The sequence below is a fragment of the Gopherus flavomarginatus genome, chromosome 21 (genome assembly GCF_025201925.1).
Source record: "Gopherus flavomarginatus isolate rGopFla2 chromosome 21, rGopFla2.mat.asm, whole genome shotgun sequence".
In the NCBI taxonomy this organism is placed as follows: domain Eukaryota; kingdom Metazoa; phylum Chordata; order Testudines; family Testudinidae; genus Gopherus; species Gopherus flavomarginatus.
The window spans coordinates 517,396-539,086 of record NC_066637.1 but is presented as its reverse complement, the minus strand read 5'-3'; the positions used below and the strand labels follow the sequence as shown (position 1 = coordinate 539,086).

The following is a 21,691-nucleotide window of genomic DNA, read 5'->3' as shown; positions in this document are numbered from 1 at the left end:
TAATAAGACTGGGAATTTTTATTTTAGAAGAGAGATGATGGGGGGGGGGGGAGAAATATGATAAAGGTCTATAAAATCATGAATGGTGTGAAGAAAGTGAATAAGGAAGTGTTAATCACCTCTTCACATAACATGAAAACCAGGGGTCATCCAATTAAATGAATAGGCAGCAGTTTTAAAACAAAGAAGTATTTCTTCATACAACACATAGTCAACCTGTGGAATTCCTCACCAAAGGATGTTGTGAAGGCCAAGACTATAACAGTGTTTAAAAGTGAATTAGATAAGTTCACGGAGGATAGGTCCATCAATGGCTATTTGCTAAAATGGTCAGCAACGAAACCCCAAGCTCTGGGTGTCCCTAAACCTCTGAGTGCTAGTAATTGTGACGGAATGACAGAGTTTGGCTCTCTCAATAAAGTGCCCTGTTCTGTTCACTCCCTCTGAAGCACTGGCCACTTTTAGAAGACAGGATACTGGGCTAGATGGACCATTGGTCTGACCCAGTATGGCCATTCTTATGTTTTTATACTAACCTTACCCCATATCCCACAGGAGTCACAGCAACTTTTAAGGATATCTGAGGAAAATGTGGATTTTAGAGCACTTAGAAGTCACCTGTTAACCAGAAAAAAGTCCTTAAGCACATCCTTAAATCCCATAGTTATAGTCAGGAGTGGCTCTATGTATTTTGCCGCCCCAAGTACGGCAATCAGGCAGCTTTCGGTGGCATGCCAGCGGGAGGTCCACTGGTAAAGTGGATTCGGCGGCATGCCTGCAGGAGGTCCGCCAGCCTGTGCCTGCAATGTACCCGCCGCTGAATTACCGCTGAACCTCCCGCAGGCATGCTGCTGAAGGCAGCCTGACAGCCGCCCTGAGAACAACTGGCACGCCACCCCCCATGGCTTGCCGCCCCAGGCACGCACTTGCTGCGCTGGTGCCCGGAGCCACCCCTGGTTACAGTTAAGGATAAGTGCTTTGCTGAATCCAGGTTTATGTGGTTTGCCCAATATTAAATAGCAAATTATAGTTGTAGAACAGCCAAGAATAGAATCTCTCTCTCTCTCTCGAGTATCAGCTCGGTATCTTAACCAGAAGTATACCCCTCCTCGAAATATTTGCAGGAAATAGGAAGAAGTAATAAATGATCATAGATTAAATAGCACTTTAATGATGTTGAAGTGTTTCATGGTATAAATCTACCTTCCATCTCTTGATTTTGTGATAAAGTCAAATGGGGTTTTCTCTAATTTTCACAGTGGATTTCTGTTGCTTCATATTCTCTGTACTTTACATGCTCTTAAATATCAATATAAATATAACGGGGGACTTTTTTATTATTATTCATTTCCAGGCACTACTTGATGTGACCCAAAAAGAATTAGCTATTCTTTCTTAATTAAATTATCCAAGTGTATGATACTTTTGATAGTGAAATGTCAATCATTCCTCTGTCCAGTGAAGCATGCTATTGTGCTGAGGATGTGAAGGACCTTTATCCAAGCTTAATTTTAAAATATTTTCTGTAATTTGAACCTGTTTGCAAATGCCCTTCCTACTACGTCATTTATAGTGACAAATCAGGAACAAAGGTATAACATTAGTAAACTTCATGCCTGAGATTTTTCAAAGACTCAAGGCATTTGGATAATCAGTTCCCATTAATAGTAATTGGGCATCCAAATTCATTAGGTGGCTTTGAAAATATACATTTTTAGTAACCAGATGCATGTATAACCTGCCTATCAGTATTATTTATAGGGTACTGCCAAAATAAAGTAGCTCCAGGGAAGAACAAGGTACGATATGCTACATGTCGCTTATAGTTAATACATGGAGTGTTTTGCTATGAGTGTTTAACAGATTGTGCAGACTGGGAAATCCCATGAACTGCATCACAGAAATTCAGCTGTGGGAGTGTTAATCACTGTACAGGTTGCTAACAACCCCCATAACATTAAAATTATCACCATGAATTCTAATCTGTCCTCAAATGAAAAAAAGTGAATACGTCAGAACTATGTTGAATTTAACTAAACCTAATCTCAATTTCTGAATGACATTTTGTGGGCTGCAATGTGACCCTTCATGCAGAAGTGAAGCAGCTGACTTCCCATCACTAGATTTAGCACATTTTTCTATGCAAGGCAGCAGTATGGCAGACTTACGTGCACTGTGACAGCAGAAGAAAATCTAATAAGATTGATTGTATTAATTATATTTACATATTAACTAAAGATAGTTATTACAGAACCATCACTGTTCATCATGTTTAGATTTACAGATTTTGTATAGCTTAATATGAATACTAATCATAATTTACACTTACTAGTGCTCTATGTCAGAATTTATTCTGAGCAATAATACTTTCCAATTACATAGTGCTCTTTAAGTTAAATTCTGCCCTTATTTTCAATGGGGTTGGTCCAATAAAAGATCTGTCACCTATCTTGCCTCAATCAATGTGGTGTAAGTCTGTGCGGAACTTGGTCCTATATCTTGACAATCCTAAGCATTAGCCAACTGAAAAGAAAACTTCAAAGTGCTGTATAAATATTAACTAACTACAAATTTTTCAAGTCATTGATTTTGTGGGAAGCTTTTTAGCAAGTTCACTCTTCTTTTAAGGAACTGAGAAAGGGGATGCTCCTTAGAATTCCTGAGCTAAAGTAAAAAAGTTTATTTAGCAAGTCTTCTCTCTCATAAAACAAGCACCTGATTACACAAACAACAATTTAGATCCATCATGTTGTTTGTTTTCAACTAATGGTTTTTAGACTATTGATCAACTGGAAGATGAAAGGGATGCCACAGGGTAATAATGGAATACTTACAGAAATACTTTAACTGAAGAGAGGAGAAAGTCTGCTTCAGAACAGAAGAAATATTAGCATCCTGGAGGGGGGTGGATAATGCTATATTGATACCTTCTCTGGAAGGGAGGATTAGCACTACCCTTATATTAATTCCCCTGTAGGGAGATTAGTACTGTCCCTTATTAATCCCTTGCTGGAGTGTGTTTGGAGGGATGGGTTAATACCGATCCTATTGATGCCAACTCCAGGGCTGTGCATACCGATCCCCTACGGATTGGGATGGTGGTGCTGACTGATAATGATGCCAACTTGGAGGCAGTACATACTGATCCCCTATGGATTGGGGGGTAGTGCTGATACTGATGCCAGCTGGTGGGCACTGTGGACTGATCCCCTATGGATCCTGGAGGGGTTGGTGCTCATTGATGCCAACTTGGGGGCAGTGCATACTGATCCTTTATGGATTGGGGGCAGAGGTAGTGCTGACCCATAATGATGCCAACTCAGGGGTGGTGTGTACCGGGCCCCTATGGCTTGGGGGGGTATAGTACACTATTGATGCCAACGCGGGGGCGGTGTGTACCGGGCCCCTATGGCTTGGGGGGGTATAGTACACTACTGATGCCAACGCGGGGGCGGTGTGTACCGGGCCCCTATGGCTTGGGGGGGTATAGTACACTATTGATGCCAACGCGGGGGTGGTGTGTGCTGGGCCCCTATGGCTTGGGGGGGTATAGTACACTATTGATGCCAACGCGGGGGCGGTGTGTGCTGGGCCCTTATGGCTTGGGGGGGTATAGTACACTATTGATGCCAACGCGGGGGCCGTTCGGACCGCTCTTCTATGGATCCTGGCGGGGCCGAGGGTGGGATTAGGGCCGCGTCCTCTCCCCCAGCGGGAGGGGAGGGGTGACGTCCCCGCCCCTCAGCGGAGCCGCTCTCTGGGGCTTGCGGCATCCCCTCGCGAGGCGGCCCGCCTACTGCGGCCCCCATTGGGTCACTGGGCCGTGGGCGGGGCCGAGCAGCCCCCCCCCCCCCCCGCCTTTGCAGAGCCCGCCCTGACTCAGCGCTGACCAGCAGCAGAGGCGGTGTGACGCCTGCCGAGCGTGACGTCACCGACGCCCCCTCCCCCTCAGACGCCGGAGAGGCTCGAAGTGCAGCTTGTCAGCGACCTCGCCGGCTAAAGGCCGCGACCTTCTCTCACAGGAGCCGCCGTTATCGCCCGCATCGGTAAAGGTCACGAGCCTGCAGGGCCGCGTCACGCGTGGTGCCCGGGCTCAGGCGTCCGCCTGGGGCGTCTCAAAGCCCCCTCAGTCTGCCCCTCCCCCCCGCGCCAGCTGAGTGTGAGGCCCAGGCCAGGGGCGACCCGCTGCTCCCCCCGTGCCGTCTGTGTAGGCCCCTCCCTGGCAGCGCTGCCCGTGCCGGGCTTACACCTCTCGCTGAGGCAGCTCTCTTGGCTGGAGGCGTCAGTGCACAGGCGTTGGGTGCCTGTGGAAAGTGACGCTACAGCCCAGCGTGTGGAGCAATAAATCAGGATTTTACCCCTATGCTAGGCCCTGGTTGGCAATCCGAATAGTGCTGGTAAGAGCCATGCTTGGCTTGCAAAGGTGTCACCCTCCTTTGCCAGGGTAACCACCTAACAACATCCAGTAACATTTCTCCCCCTTATACCAGTTTATGTTAAATTCTCATTTCTTTTCTTTTAATGTTGGCATGAATGCTGGTATGCATTTAATACAAGGTTTTCACTGTTTTCATGGAATACTTTTGATATGGGTTTGAGGAGCTTAGTGTTTTAGGTGTTTTATGTAATGTCTCAGTCTCTTTGAAGGCCTTCCACAACTTTTGAAGACTGTTTCATTACCATGCAAATAGAAATAGCCCCTTTTCAGGAAGCCTATTAGAAATACATCACTCACAAAGCATAACTATGAAATATTAAAATCAATATTTATATACCAGATACAGTTCATAGAATCATAAAATATCAGGGTAGGAAGGGACCTCAGGAGGTCATCTAGTCCAACCCCCTGCTCAAAGCAAGACCAACCCCAACTAAATCATCCCAGCCAGGGCTTTGTCAAGCCTGACCTTAAAAAACTCTTAGGAAGGAGATTCCACCACCTCCCTAGGTAAACCATTCCAGTGCTTCACCACCATCCTAGTGAAAAAGTTTTTCTTAATATCCAACCTAAACTTCCCCCACTGCAACTTGAGACCATTACTACTTGTTCTGTCATCTGCTACCACTGAGAACAGTCTAGATCTATCCTCTTTGGAACCCCCTTTCAGGTAGTTGAAAGCAGCTATCAAATCCCCCTTCATTCTTCTCTTCTGCAGACTAAACAATCCCACTTCCCTCAGCCTGTCCTCATAAGTCATGTGCTCTAGTCCCCTTATCATTTTTGTTGCCCTCCACTGGACTCTTTCCAATTTTTCCACATCCTTCTTGTAGTGTGGGGCCCCAAACTGGACACAGTACTCCAGATGAGGCCTCACCAATGTCGAATAGAGGGGAATCATCATGTCCCTCCATCTGCTGGCAACGCCTCTACTTACATACCCAAAATGCCATTAGCCTTCTTGGCAACAAGGGCACACTGTCAACTCATATCCAGCTTCTTCTCCATTGTACCCCTAGGTCCTTTTCTGCAGAACTGCTTCCTAGCCATTCAGTCCTTAGTCTGTAGCAGTGCATGGGATTCTTCCATCCTAAGTGCAGGACTCTGCACTTGTCCTTGTTGAACCTCATTAGATTTCTTTTCAGAGCTGTAACAAGGAATTTTTGCGCCCAAGGCAAGGGCGAACTCCAGGCTATTTGGTGGCAATTCGGTGGCGGGTCCCTGAGTCGGAGGGAAGGACCTGCCGCCAAATTGCTGCCGCTGCTTCATTCATTCTTCGGTGGCAATTCAGCAGCAGGTCCCTGCACCCCTCTGCTTTGTACGCCCAAGGCAAGTGCCTCACTCACTCGCCCTTGTTACGGCACTCTTTCTTTTGGCCCAATCCTCTAATTTATCTAGGTCCCTCTGTATCCTATCCCTACCCTTCAGCATATCTACCACTCCTCCCAGTTTAGTGTCATCTGCAAACTTGCTGAGACTGCAGTCCATGCCATCCTCCAGATCATTAATAAAGATATTGAACAATACCAGCCCCAGGACCAACCCTTGGGGCACTCTGCTTGGTAGCAGCTGCCAACTAGACATGGAGCCATTGATCACTACCCATTGAGCCCGGTGATCTAGCCAGTTTTCTATCCACTTTACAGTTCATTCATCCAGCCCATACTTCTTTAACTTGCTGGAAAGAAACTGTGGGAGACCATATCAAAAGCTTTGCTAAAGTCAAGGAATAACATGTCCACTTCTTTCCACTCATCCACAGAGCATTTATCTCATCATAGAAGGCAATTAGGTTAGTCAGGCATGACTTGTCCTTGGTGAATCCATGCTGACTGTTCCTGATCACTTTCCTCTCCTCTAAATGCTTCAGAATTGATTCCTTGAGGACCTGCTCCATGATTTTTCCAGGGACTGAGGTGAGGCTGACTGGCCTGTAGTTCCCTGGATCCTTCTCCTTCCCTTTTTTAAAGATGAGCACTACATTAGCCTTTTTCCAGTCATCCGGGACCTCCCCCAATCGCCATGAATTTTCAAAGATAATGACCAATGGCTCTACAATCACATCCGCCCACTTCCTTAGCACTCTCGGATGCAGCACATCTGGCTCCATGGACTTGTGCTCGTCCAGCTTTTCTAAATAGTCCTAAACCACTTCTTTCTCTACAGAGGGCTGGTCACCTCCTCCCCATGCTGTGCTGCCCAGTGCAGTAGTCTGGAAGCTGACCTTGTTCGTGAAAACAAAAAAAACATTGAGTACATTAGCTTTTCCCACATTCTCTGTCACTAGGTTGCCTCCCTCATTCACTAAGGGCCCCAAACTTTCCTTGACTTTCTTCTTGTTGCTAACATACCTGAAGAAACCCTTCTTGTTACTTGTAACATCCCTTGGTAGCTGCAACTCCAAGTGTGATTTGGCCTTCCTGATTTCACTCCTGCGTGCCTGAGCAATATTTTTATACTCCTCCCTGGTCATTTGTCCAATCTTCCACTTCTTGTAAGCTTCTTTTGTGTTTAAGATCAGCAAGGATTTTACTGTTAAGCCAAGCTGGTTGCCTGCCATATTTACTATTCTTTCTACATATCGGGATGGTTTGTTCCTGCAACCTCAATAAGGATTCTTTAAAATATAGCCAGTTCTCCTGGGCTCCTTTCCCCGTCATGTTATTCTCCCAGGGGATTCCACCCATCAATTCCCTGAGGAAATTCATATTAGGAAAGGTGGGCATTGTCAGATAGAGTTCTATTTATTTAGATAGGCTTATCCTTGGTTGTTCTTTGTGCACCTTGTGTTTACTGTCTCATTGGGTCTCTCATTTTTAGTTCTAACTGGGAAAAGAGTTATTTTGTGTGATTTGCTTGATGGCTGAGGGGTTTGTCTTTTTGGCACATTCTCTGATAAAGGTTAGCTGTATGTTGACAAGCATATTAAGTTAAAAAGGGAAAATACTATATGTTGTTTCTCATTTCCCCTAATTTCTGTGTACATATACATGAAATATAATAATAATAGTCATAGTTAATATTGAGTCTGGTAAGTTCTTTATTCTTTGCATTTATTTTATTGTGCTGTGCTGTCTGTTCATAGGTACCTTTACATTTTAGTAAATAAAATAAATGTTATCGTCATTAGGGAAAGAGGATTTTCAAACCCTGACATAATTACGACTGATATAAGCATCAGTAAAATACGTCCTCACTTCTGAGCAAAGGGGTGAAATATTTTCATTCCTTGTGCCAAATGTGTCTTAATTTGTCCTTTCTCCTCCTCGCAGTGTTTTATCCCTAGATGTAATCTTCTGTTTATATTCAGGCATTCGTTTTGATTCCTGTACATGGAAATATTGGTGATTTGGAAACGTTTAGTACTTAAAAGTCAGGTTTCCTTATTACTTTCCTGTCTGCTGTGTTTTGGCAAGAAATGGGTTAAGAAGAAGAGCATGTCCTTTAGGGGGTGGCGTAGGGCTGTTCCATTTATCCCGGAGGGAGGACAGAGAACTTCGAGCAGACATTATCTATATTGTACTATTTTAAAACAAAATGCTAAATTACCAAACGCATCTGTCAGCGCACGACAAGCGAGGGGACGGTCTGGGGGATGCGCACTAGCAGCGTCAGCCCGCAAACCCTGCGACAGCAGCGCCCTTCCGGCGGCCAATAAAGGGCCCCTCCGGAGGGAAGCGGGTTCCGCCTGCCTGCCCCGTAGGTAAGGAGCTGCCTGGGGGTTGCGCGCTCTCGGGCCGGAGCTTTCCCTTGGTTTCCTTCCCCGCGTTATTGCCGCAGCTACTGACCCCGCGCCGCTGCAGGCCGGGAGTGAGGCAGGCGGCCCAGGGCCCGTGGGACGCCAGGGGGTGAGCCGGAATCCCGGCTGCTAAGGGCCCTGCAGCCTGACCCAGCAGTGCGTGTGTCGGGGGCCCGTGAGAGTGTCGGCTGGCTGCCTGCCGAGACCATGTACCTTCCGGTCTGACCCTCTGTAGTTTCACCCGCACGCCTGTGGCTACAAATCTCTTTAATATCTGCTCTTGCTGGCACTGTGGTCTCGATCACTCTGCAGTATAATTTTGTGCTATTCCTCTTCCTATTTTTTGTTTATACATTCTGAAAAATAATCTTGTGCATTCAAATGCCTCATCCCCTACATTTTAAAATAGCAGTTGAGACAGAAATATTCTGTCTAGCTTGGCTGAGTTCATAAGCCACTAAAATGTATTTATTTTCTGGCTCACATATAGTATTTTTCCCATCTGCATTTGGGTTCGTGTCTTAAAAGGACACCATCTTGTTCCCATATTTCCAGGGGCTGCCTTTCCTGTTTGCTTCAGTCAGCAGCCATTGGTCCCAGAAACGTGCATTTACCCATATAGGGAGGATGATCTTAATGTACTGGCTGCCACTGGAATAGTAGGATGTGCCTGCACAAAATTGGCACCATGAGACTACAGAGGGAGCAGGATAATAGATTTATTTGCCATGCGTAGTCATCCTGTTCTGAGTAACTTGGCTCTGCAATCTCCATGAATATTTATTTATTTTTATTCTGGTAGCACCCACAATGTGCTAGGCACTGTACACAAATGCCCTCAGAGGAGGGCATAGAGGTTACTCCAGAGCATTTGCGGTCTCTGAAGATAAGAAATTTATAAGTGGCAGGGAGGAGGAATACAAACAAAATGTGTACAGCTTCTATATTTGTCGTGTGTGTGTGTGTGTGTGTATACATGAACCATGCTTGACAACTCTTCAGCCTATTTGTTAGTAGTTAGCCAATTTCTCATGAAAATGAGTTTTGCAGATTCTTATGACTCTTGAAGAAAAGTATCAACTCTTTTATTTTAGTACTCCCTTATTGACGCAGTGCCTGGAAGTTCTTGCTATGACTACATGAGTCAGTTTACTTGCTCAGTGGATTTGGTACTTAATTGGCAGAAAATAAAACTCCATAACAAATTAGGAGTTACTATACTAGATTAGACCAGAGGTCCATTTACTGTAATTTAGCATCGTGTCTCTTGATGGGTGGATACCCCATACTGTACTTCAGAGGAAGGTGCAGTAGACAGTTATTCCCTAAATCTCCCTATAGGGGAAGCTTTTTCTTAATCCCATTAACTGGTGGCTGGTTTATGCCCTGAAACAGAAGGAATATGAGGGATATAAAACCTGTCTTTTTTTGACCATTCTTATGCATATAAACAAATCTTAAAAATATTATACTAAACTGTTGGCCTCAGTGGTATCTTGTGATAGTGAATTCCGTAGCAGAAGTATTCAATGTGTATTTTTAAAAGTATTTTTATAGGCTCCTGTGAAAAGAGGTAATGGTAGTTAAGTACAGAGTAGAGAGAGAGACAATTCTTTGGCCACGATTTTTGTGAATGTGTACAGAATATGGCTTGTTGCTCACTAATTGCTGCTACTGCTGAAGAAACCGAGTAAAGCAGAGAACAATAAAATTACATTTAGCAAATCCTATTCCCCTAGCCTCCATATTTGTCTAGGTGACTGTGAGTAACACTTTTTTCTTATAAAGAATGCCCAGACTATATGTACATTTTTTGGGTGGAAACCCCCTTACTGGAAAAAAATCCTTACTAAACAGAGTGGGTGAGTTGTGAAATGCCTCCATTCCCAGTGGTCATCAGTGTTGCCATCTTACAAGTGACTTTTGGGTCATCAGAAAGTTGTGTTTAACAAAAGATTTGTCCCATAAACTACATATTAAATTTATGTTTATGTGCCACTTAATATTCTTCATTTAGATTCTCTTGAAAATCTGGCTGCCCATTTAGTCTTAAATATCTATTTTGGAGCATAATTTTTTAAAAGAATCTTCCTTTGTTATGTTCAGTCACTTCAGGGCAGTTTCCCCACCCTCCTCCCCACAGAGATTGGGAAATGCCAGAAAACATATTAATCAGACATGTGAAGACATGGGTAGAATCGTTACAAATCACAGGAAACTCCTCCTGCAGCATGCTGTCCAGAAACTAAATACCAAATATGGGTTTAAAATTTGGTTAAACCCTTCTAATAAGAGTTGTAAACAAGACCTCAGGTGGGAGTCAATAATCTCTCTCCCCATCTCTGTGGGTGTGCACTCTGAAAGCAAATCTGATGTTCACTTTAAACATTAATACTGGCAAATATATATTATGTAACATTCTTGATTAGACCAGGCTTCTCTTTCCAACTCTGGACTGATGCACTGTATCCTGTTGGACAAGTTGTTTAACCCTTTGTGCCGTAGTTTCTCTGTGTAAAATAATGGTGGCATAATTCACAGAATTGTGACTGTCTTGAGATCCTTTCAATTAAACATGGTACAGAAGTGCAAAACAGTATTATTCTGTGGGGCATTTTGCTATTGGGCAACATTTGAATAAGGCACAAGAATTGCCTCTCTAAGAAGAGGCTTTTATTGTAAATAATCTGTTTGAAACAAAATGATCTAGGTCCTTCATAAATTTCTTATGCAGTATGGTAGAAATAATGGCTTCTTACAAAACTCAATCACCACCTCGTGATGAAATCTATGGCAGTGGTTCTCAACCAGGGATCCGGGACCCCCTGGAGGGCCTTGAGCAGGTGTCAAGGGGGCCTCCAAGCAGGGCCAGCATTAGACTCGCTGGGACCCAGGGGAGAAAGCCAAAGCCCCACTGCATGAGGCTGAAGCCCAGGACCCTGATCCCCGCCACCCAGAGTGGGAGCTGAACGGTGTAGCTTTGTGGGGGGCCCTGTGACATGGGGCTCAGGCAAGTGCCCTGCTTGTTACCCCCTAACACTGGCCCTGGCTTTTACATGCAGAAAATCAGTTATTGTGGCATAGATGTGCTGTGGAGTTTTTATAGCGTGTTATGCATGCGGGAGGGCTCAGAGAGAAAAAGGTTGAGAACCTCTGGTCTAGGGAATTCACCCTCTAACAGTCTCTCTTTGTTCCTTGAGCAGACTATTTGCTCTTTGGACTCTAGAAGCTTCAGTGCAGCGGTGGGGCCCAGTGAAAATCAGAAGTACACCTTAAAGCTGTTAAAACATGGCCTCAAAAAGAGCCTTAGTGATTCTTGCTAAAGGAGCAGAGGAGATGGAAACGGTTATCCCCACTGATGTTATGAGAAGGGCTGGAGTGAGTATGAAAACCACTAGAACTTTTTATGACCATTTATTGAAACCAAAAGTATTCTCACCTTGAATCAGTCCTCAGTGATGGAGAGATTGTTTGTTTTATTCAGTGGCCTCCTGGATGAACATGCATCTGGGCTCTTTTTATTTGTGGCGTGAAAGACAAATGCTCACTCATCCACAAGTACTCATTGCTGCAGAATATGAGTTCATAGATTCAATAGGCCATAAAATGTACCTTTTAGAAGAAGCATCCAATCTTGATTTAGAAATTATCAGTGATGCAGATTCAACCATTGGAACAATTTACCAAGGGTTGTGGTGAATTACTCTCATTGGAAGTAAGGCATAAATTTATATCGATCTGAATCTGGTTAGCTCCACCTTCCAGATATTGGATTGTGTTACATCTTTTTCTGATAGATTGAGGAGCCCATTATCAGATATTTTTCCCCAAGTACGTACTTTCAGATTGCAGTCAAATCACACCTTAACCTTCTCTTTGTTAAGATAGATTCAAGTAGCTCAATCTATTTTTCGCTATAAAGCATCTTTTCTAATCCTTTAATTGTTCTTGTGGGTCTACTCTGAGCCCTCTCCAATTTATCAACATTCTCTTGACTTGTGGACACTAGAACTGGACACAGTATTCCAGCAATAGTCACAGCAGTGCCAAATACAGATGTAAAATAACCTCTCTACTCTTGCTCAAGATTCCTCTGTTTATGCATCCAAAGATTGCATTAACCCTTTTGACCACAGTGTTGCACTAGGTGGGATTATCCACTACAGCCCCAATATCTTTTTCAGAGTTGCTGCTTCCCAGGTTGGAGTCTCCCATTGTGTAAGTATGGCCACATTCTTTGTTCCTAGATGTGTTCATTTACATTTAGCCATATTAAAATGAATGTGTTCCAAACAATATAAAGACATTTAAGTTGTGAACCTAGCAGTGACTAGGGCAGGTATTTAGGTGTCTATCATCCCCTCAAAATATGTGCAACTCATGTGTTAGTGGAGAGAGTTTTCTCTTTTGGGGGGAAGACTAGACCCCTTTACACGTCAAGCTAATGACCTTGATCATCTCACTCAAATCTCTCCTTGAAGCTCTGCTTTCATCTAGCAGTCTGTCACTTATAGAGTGCTCCCGATTTATCACCTGTGCACCTGCAAGTATAGGCAATAATCTGATCTTGATCAGGTGCAAGAGTGATAAATAAGATTTAAATTCTCACTTTGCAGTTTTTAATGACCAGAACCCCAAATCTGTGCACATGAAACAGCCAAAATAAAATTCTACCTTTCCCCTTCTTTTTCATCCCATTAATTTGTTCACTCCCTTGTCCTGGTGCTCCTTGGGCACAGATCTTTCCTTATTTTATACCTACAGATTTCTGTGCACATCTATGGAACTGTGACCAAGTAGCTGAGAGTAAGGAGTCTGGAGCTGAATAAACAGATTTAGAGAGTGTCCTGGGCACCAGGACCAAAGAGATAATGGATCATTTAGCAGCCTCCTTAATCGGACACTACTTTAATCTAGAAATTTGTGGAATGCTGGATTATGTGATACATCTGTTGACCTTCCAGATTCAAATAACTAATCTTACTGCAAGTACTTCTCATTTAATTTTACTTTTGAGGTAGGAAACTTTTGGTTTTAGTCTGATTCTGTACAGCTTCTGCTATTGCTTGATTTAAATAATCTTTTAAACAAAATACACCTCTGCATACAACTTCAGAATTGTCATCTGCATCCCCTTAAAGCAGTGCATTTTCCTGTTGTAATGGTGTCTGTTTTTCTGTCAGATCAAGGTGACTATTGCAGGTTTAACAGGAAAAGATCCAGTGCAGTGTAGCCGAGATGTCTTCATTTGTCCTGATGCCAGTCTAGAAGATGCCAGAAAAGAGGTTTGTCATACTGACTTAGCATAACGCTTTACAGGACCTTCTTCACAGGTTCACAGTGGAGTTGGAAGGTTATTAGTAACGCCCAGTTTGACTGATTGCAGCAGCATTGCACAAACCCAGGGACACATAATTTAATTCTCTCCCTTCTAGTGTTGTCCTCCAACACAGCATCTTAGTTTTGCATAATTTTTAACATTCTGTCCAGGTATTTGACTTGGTAAAATGTTTAACTCCAAAATTACTGTAAATGTTATCCAGACTCTCTGACAAAATAGCATAATTTGGAACAACAGAAAGTTTCTGTTCAGGAAGGAAGTGCTGCTTAGGGAGCTTTGCAGCATAGCACCTATCATCACATTGTAGAGCTGCCAGTCACACTCTGGAGCACTTAAACTCCCCCATCCACAAAGACTTATTTGTGTAGGCAAAGTTTGCTTCAAAACAAGTTTCTCCAGCAATTCTTGGCCTGGTGTATAGAAAATGAAACAGTGTTTTTCTAGTAGCTCCATTAGGTGAAATATTTTGGTCGCTCATCAGATTTCCTTTTGTGTAAAGAGCCTTTCAGAAGCAGAAAAGTTAGAATTCTTCTGCTTCTCATTTTAGTATGTTTTAACAGTCATAAAGACAAACTCCTGTGTGAACTTGCATGCTCTTCTCCTGTAGAATTCTGCTAAGTAAGCATTTCTTTCTTTGTTTAGGGGCCTTATGATGTGGTGGTCCTGCCAGGTGGTAACCTAGGAGCTCAAAATTTGTCAGAGGTAAAATCATAAAACCTGAAGATAATTCAAAGGCCTGCCCATATATCTATCAGTGTTGCTTATATTCTGCTACTGCAGCAAATTCAATCCAACATTTAAAACAAACAAAAACATGGTAAGCGGTGCAGCTGCAGTCTTAACCGGAGTTATCCTGTGTAAGAATGGGGAAGTACTCTGTTATATACATTTGTAGTACGGAGATGCAATGTGTTGTTGTAAATGATTATTGAACAGGATATAAAGTATTTTGATGCCATAAGAAGTTAGGAATTGTCATACTGGATCCAATTTAAGGTTCATCTAGTCTGGTATCCTGTCTAGCAGTGGCCAGTAGCATCTCCTTTAGTGGAAGGTATAAAAACTAGGGCTATTGATTAATCACAGTTAACTTGCACGATTTAACTTAAAAAAAATTGTGATTAATCATCGTTTTAATTGCACTGTTAAATAATAGAATACCAATTGAAATATGTTGGATGTTTTTCTACGTTTCCAAATATATTGATTTCAGTTACAACACAGAATACAAAGTGTAGAGTGCTCACTTTCTATTATTATTTTTATTACAAATACTTGTATCTGAATCAGATGATGAAAGTGAACGTGTCAATCTGCACTGCTTTGGATCGTTATTGAGCAGAACTCATCGTCAGCATGGACACGTCCTCTGGAATGGTGGTTGAAGCATGAAGGGACATATGAATCTTTAGTGCATCTGGCATGTAACTGTCTTGCAACACTGGCTACAACACTGCCATGCGAATGCCTGTTCTCACTTTCAGGTGACATTGTAAACTAGAAGCAGGCAGCATTATTGTTTGTCTGAGCGATTGGCTGAACAAGAAGTAGAACTGAGTGCACTTGTAGGCTCTAAAGTTCTACATTGTTTTATTTTTGAATGCAGTTATTTTTTGTACATAATTCTACATTTGTACATTCAACTTTCATGATAAAGAGATTGCACTACAGTACTTGTATGAGGTGAATTGAAAAACACTATTTTTTTTTTACAGCACAAATATCTGTAATAAATATAAAGTGAGCCCTGTACTCTTGTGTTCTGTGTTGTAATTGAAATCAATATATTTGAACATGTAGAAAACATGCAAAAATATTTACATGGTATTCTATTATTGTTTAACAGTACAATTAATAGCAATTAATTTTTTTAATCACTTGACAGCCCTAATAAAAAACCCTCATTAAGTAGATGTGGAATAATTTAACCTAGCAAATTGATCTCGTTGTCTCTTATAGTTAACAATTGGCTTAAGCCCTGAAGCATGAAGTTTAATAGAACTTCCAAAATGTTACTTATGTTGATAACTCTTAATATCCAGTCTCATTTTGAATCATGTTGAGTTCTTGGCTTCAGCTACTTCCTGTGGCAAAAGTTCAATCACATGTTGTGGGAAAAAGTATTTCCTTTTATTGGTTTTGGATTTTTCACCTTTTGATTGACTGTTCCTTGTCTCATAACACTAAAATAAAAATTCCTGATCTACTTCCTCTACATAATTAACTATTTTCTGTATTTATTACAGACACTGCAGCATGATTTGTGGGTGGGCTTTTTTGTTTTTAAATAATTACTGAATGTTACATTATTTCTTTGTGCAGTCTCCTGCTGTGAAAGACATTTTAGTGGACCAGGAGAACAGAAAAGGCCTAATTGCTGCTATTTGTGCAGGTACAGTAATGAACTATGTTGTATTGTCACCTACGTGGCTGCTTTCAAGGACTGTCTGGGCAGCTAGCTCCTTTAGCAAACTCTTTTTCAGTGCTGTTGTGTCACAGTAGCTCAGTAGCAAGAGTAAATGTAACATGCATAAAATTCAAATGGAGGGGGGAGAAGAGCTATAATCTAACATGAGGCGCTCTGTAAAACAGCGTGAAGCTTAACTGCAAGTTGCCAACACTCCTGATGCCGCCTCTTGTCAAAGTTACTGGTGTGGGGTTAGCTGCTGTAAAATACAAAGTGAAATGTAATATATTTGTTTGTCTGAGCGATTGGCTGAACAAGAAGTAGAACTGAGTGCACTTATTTTTGAATGCAGTTATTTTTTGTACATAATTCTACATTTGTACATTCAACTTTCATGATAAAGAGATTGCACTACAGTACTTGTATGAGGCGAATTGAAAAAAACTATTTTTTTTACAGCACAAATTCTGTAATAATATAAAGTGAGCCCTGTACTCTAGCTATTATCTTTGGGAAATCATGGGAGACGGGGGATATTCCAGAAGACTGGAAGGGGGCAAATATAGTGCCCATCTATAAAAAGGGAAATAAAAACAACCCAGGAAACTACAGACCAGTTAGTTTAACTTCTGTGCCAGGGAAGATAATGGAGCAGGTAATTAAAGAAATCATCTGCAAAAACTTGGAAGGTGGTAAGGTGATAGGGAATAGCCAGCATGGATTTGTAAAGAACAAATCGTGTCAAACTAATCTGATAGCGTTCTTTGATAGGATAACGAGCCTTGTGGATAAGGGAGAAGCGGTGGATGTGATATACCTAGACTTTAGTAAGGCATTTGATACGGTCTCGCATGATATTCTTATAGATAAACTGGGAAAGTACAATTTAGATGGGACTACTATAAGGTGGGTGCATAACTGGCTGGATAACCGTACTCAGAGAGTAGTTGTTAATGGCTCCCAATCCTGCTAGAAAGGTATAACAAGTGGGGTTCCGCAAGGGTCTGTTTTGGGACCGGTTCTGTTCAATATCTTCATCAACGATTTAGATGTTGGCATAGAAAGTACGCTTATTAAGTTTGCGGACGATACCAAACTGGGAGGGATTGCAACTGCTTTGGAGGACAGGGTCAAAATTCAAAATGATCTGGACAAATTGGAGAAATGGTCTGAGATAAACAGGATGAAGTTCAATAAAGATAAATGCAAAGTGCTCCACTTAGGAAGGAACAATCAGTTTCACACATACAGAATGGGAAGAGACTGTCTAGGAAGGAGTATGGCAGAAAGAGATCTAGGGGTCATAGTAGACCACAAGCTTAATATGAGTCAACAGTGCGATACTGTTGCAAAAAAAGCAAACGTGATTCTGGGATGCATTAACAGGTGTGTTGTAAACAAGACACGAGAAGTCATTCTTCCGCTTTACTCTGCGCTGGTCAAGCCTCAGCTGGAGCATTGTGTCCAGTTCTGGGCACTGCATTTCAAGCAAGATGTGGAGAAATTGGAGAGGGTCCAGAGAAGAGCAACAAGAATGATTAAAGATCTTGAGAACATGACCTATGAAGGAAGGCTGAAGGAATTGGGTTTGTTTAGTTTGGAAAAGAGAAGACTGAGAGGGGACATGATAGCAGTTTTCAGGTATCTAAAAGGGTGTCATCAGGAGGAGGGAGAAAACTTGTTCACCTTAGCCTCCAATGATAGAACAAGAAGCAATGGGCTTAAACTGCAGCAAGGGAGATTTAGGTTGGACATTAGGAAAAAGTTCCTAACTGTCAGGGTAGTTAAACACTGGAATAGATTGCCTAGGGAGGTTGTGGAATCTCCATCTCTGGAGATATTTAAGAGTAGGTTAGATAAATGTCTATTAGGGATGGTCTAGACAATATTTGGTCCTGCCATGAGGGCAGGGGACTGGACTCGATGATCTCTCGAGGTCCCTTCCAGTCCTAGAGTCTATGAATCTATGAATCTATATAGGGTTCTACCAAATTCACGGCCATGGAAAAACACATCACAGCCATGAAATCTGGTCTTTGGTCCTTTGTGTACTTTTTACCCTATACTATACAGATTTCATGGGGGAAACCAGTGTTTCCCAAACTGGGGGTCCCAACCCAAAAGCGGGTCACTGGGGAGTCGCAGGGTTATTGTAGGGCAGTCATTGTATTGTCAGCCTTACTCTTGCACTGCCTTCAGAGTTGGGTTATCAGAGAGCAGCAGCTCTTGACCAGGCACCCAGCTCTGAAGGCTGTGCCATGCCAGCAGAAGCACAGAAGTAAGGGTGGCAATACCATACCATGCCATTCTTACTTCTGCGCTGCTGCTGGCAGTGGCTCTGCCTTCGGAGCTGGGCTCCCAGCCAGGAGTAGCTGCTGTCCAGCTGCCGAGCTCTGAAGAAAGCTCTGCTGCCAGCAGCAGCACAGAAGTAAGGATGGCAATACCATGACACCCCCTACAATAACCTTATAAACCCCCCACAACACCATTTTGGGTGTTGGGACCTTTTTGGGACCTCTACAGTTCTTCTTCGAGTGATTGCTCATATCCATTCCAGTTAGGTGTGTGCGCCGCGCGTGCACATTCGTCGGAAAACTTTTACCCTAGCAACTCCAGTGGGCCGGCAGGTCGCCCCCTAGAGTGGCGCCACTATGGCACTAGATATATACCCCTGCCGGCCCACCCGCTCCTCAGTTCCTTCTTACCGCCCGTGTCGGTCGTTGGAACAGTGGAGCGCGGCTTAGCTGACCTCCACTTCCCTAGCTACTCGTAGTTCTCGTATATAGTTATGCAGTTATAATCCTTTTATATATATATTTGTATAGTTATACGTTTTTTCTTTGCTAACATAGTTAGTTTAGTAATTGTTAGCGGGGTTCAGGAAGTAGCCCCTTCCATGAACCCGGTGCCAGAGCCCATGCACGGCTCACCGGGTTTTAAAATGGGCTCGGCCTGCCAGAAGCCGATGCCGAAGGGAGATCCACGACTCCTGTTTGAAGTGCCTCCGGGAATCACACTTGACAGCTAAGTGCCCCATTTGCAAGGCTTTTAAGCCGAGAACAAAAAGGAGCGGGACTTTCACTTACCCCTCCACCTTTGGCACCAAGTGATGATCAAGCGGCTGGCAGAAGCGCCTCCTCGGCACCGGACCCCGCTGGCACTGCCAAGGCCTTTCGGCACCGGCCATCGCCGGCACCGAAGTCGACTCGGCACCGCTCCCTTCCTCCGAGGTCGAGAGAGCCTACGATTCCTGCTGGTGCCTGACGGCTCCCCGGCACGCGCCGTGGTTGAGCCCCCTGCTCCTGCTGTTTCCGTGCCACCTGCATCGCAGCCAGAGAGCTCGTCTAAGTCGGATTGCCCGGCACCGACACCTGCAGAGGCACCGATGACATCGGCACCGTCGATTCCAGTCCCCCAGGGCCATTGAATCCAGTGCCTGACAGCTCCCCGGCACGCGCCGTGGTAGAGCTTACTGCTCCCGCTGCTTCTGTGCCGATGGCACCACAGCCAGAGAGCTCGTCTAAGTCGGATCGCCCAGCACCGACACCTGCTGAGGCACCGACGACGTCGGCACCGTCGATCCCGGCCTCACAAGGGCTGTCGAATCCGGTGCCTGACGGCTCCCCGGCACGCGCCGTGGTTGAGCTTACTGCTCCTGCTGCTTTGTGCCAACTGCACCGCAGCCAGAGAGCTCGTCTAAGTCGGATTGCCCGGCACCGACACCTACCAATGCTCTGACGACCTCGGTACCATCGATCCCGGTCCCACGAGGGCCGTCGAATCCGGGCCTGACAGCTCCCCAGTATGCACTGTGGTTGAGCCTGCTGTTCCTTCCACGCCGGAGACATTACCAATGGCGAGGGATCTCATTGCCATGACAGAGTCGATGCTGCCTGACCCTGGCACCGCCGGTGCGGGTAATACAGTCTCTTCATATGACCGTCCTCTGTCAGCACAGCAGAGCGGCACCGTTCATGATCATGGTCCCGCAGACACTCCAGGTCCCATTGGCACACCCGACACCACTTGCAGTCCCGGTGCTGTTTTCCTCATCGGTACTGGTCACACTCGCCGCACCGGTCAGTATCCCGTTCGCCGACCTGCTATCGGCACCGTTTCGACTCCCAGCACCGCGACAGGTACCGTGACTCCTGTAGCCTCTCCTCGAGATCTCGGTCGACCTCCCGGCACCGTTCTGGTTGCAGGTCTGGATCTCGTTCCAGGTACCGGTATGCCTCCCGGTGCCGGTCCCCGGTGCCGAGTTGGGCAAGGTCCGATAGAGTCATAGACTCTGCCCGTGCCTTCTTTTAGTACCTCCGTGGCCACCCAGACACGCATCCGTGTCATCCCACATGCGCAGATCTTATGCTCAGGACTACGATTCTGATACGCCCCCTGACAACCTGAGGTGGAGGAGGTCCCAGAGGTAGAGGACCCGATATGGGGCCTTCTAAGGGGTACGACTACTCGTCTGTCCGCTCTCCTCTCTGCTCACTAGTCTCTCAGTCGGTTAAGGAGAGGTATTGGCATGGCCAGCGGGCGCCAGCCCCGAAACTGAAGGAGGCTTGGCGAATGAACCTACTTGGCCGCCAGGTGTACTCTGCGGAGGCCCTGCAGCTCTGGGTAGCAAAGCAACAAGCCTTGCTTAGCTGCTATAATTATAGCACCTGGGAGAAGGTAGTTTAGTTTATGGAGTTTCTCCCTCAAAACTCTTGCCAAGAGTTCGCTGCTGTCTTGGAGGACGGGGGAAAAAGGTACCCAGAGCGTCCCTCCAGGCCTTGATGGACGCAGCAGACTCAGCAGCCAGGACTCTGGCCTTTGGTGTCGCCATGAGGTGCATCTCATGGCTTCAGGTTTCAAACCTCCGGCCGGAGCTGCAGTATGCCATTCAGGATTTACCCTTTGTTGGTAAAGGCCTCTTCGCAGCAAAGACAGCCCCAGGCTGCGAAGCCTGATGGACAATAGGGTCCTAATGCGCTCTCTCAGCATGCATATGCCAGCGACCAAACGCAGGCCTTTCTGTCCCCAGCCGCCTTACTCTGTGCCTAGCCAGAGACAGGACTTTGGCAAACGGCGAGGCCAAGGTGGTCGCAGACGAATGTCAGGACCCCTAAAGAGCCAAGGTCAAGGTCCCTCGCAATTACCACTGGGACCAAAGACGAACCTTCCAAGGTGCGCCTGAGGGCGGTGTCCGTGTCACAGGCCGGGATCCCAGTCCCGCTTTCTCCTGGTGTGGCCCCAGTTAATTTCAGATCGCTGGGTCCTGCGCACGGTGGAGCCATAGGTACCACCTCTAATTTGTTCCAGCCCTGTCCCCCTTCAGGGACCCCTCTCATGAGCAATTCCTCGTACAAGAGGTGCAGACGCCGACTGACGAAAGGGGCAAGGGGGTTTACTCCCGTTACGCCCTAGTCCCCCACTTTAACGGAGGTCTCAGACCTTCCTAGTCCTACATGGACTCAACCAGTTTAGGATAAGGTTGAAGTTCCGCATGGTATCCCTGGGAACCATTATTCCATCCTTGCCTCCTGGGGGCTACTATGCCGCCCTCGATATGAAGGACGCGTACTTTCGCAACGCCATCTTCCCTCCGCACAGGAGATACCTCCGCTTTCTAGCCAACCGTCAGTACTTCTGGTTTACGGCTATAGTCGCCGTCTACTTTCGCTGATGTCGGATATGCGTTTTTCCGTATCTGGACGATTCGCTTATCCGAGGAGACTCCGAGACACAAACCACTCAGCACGTGGGCATCGTCACGGTCTT

The 21,691-nt window shown here is 45.0% G+C and overlaps 1 protein-coding gene across 2 annotated transcripts in view; it reads left to right on the top strand.

The window, feature by feature from the left end:
- PARK7 (Parkinsonism associated deglycase) overlaps positions 1 to 21,691 on the top strand; it is a 38,566-nt gene that overhangs the window by 4,157 nt on the left and 12,718 nt on the right. The window contains exons 1-5 of one of the 2 annotated variants that reach the window (XM_050931836.1): positions 8,046 to 8,141; positions 11,381 to 11,555; positions 13,361 to 13,462; positions 14,161 to 14,220; positions 15,841 to 15,910. In XM_050931836.1, the coding sequence (XP_050787793.1) occupies positions 11,466 to 11,555; positions 13,361 to 13,462; positions 14,161 to 14,220; positions 15,841 to 15,910 (322 nt within the window). In that variant the 5' untranslated portion in view covers positions 8,046 to 8,141; positions 11,381 to 11,465. Of the gene's footprint in view, positions 1 to 8,045; positions 8,142 to 11,380; positions 11,556 to 13,360; positions 13,463 to 14,160; positions 14,221 to 15,840; positions 15,911 to 21,691 lie in introns of those variants that run through there. The other variant, XM_050931835.1, reaches the window with a different exon arrangement.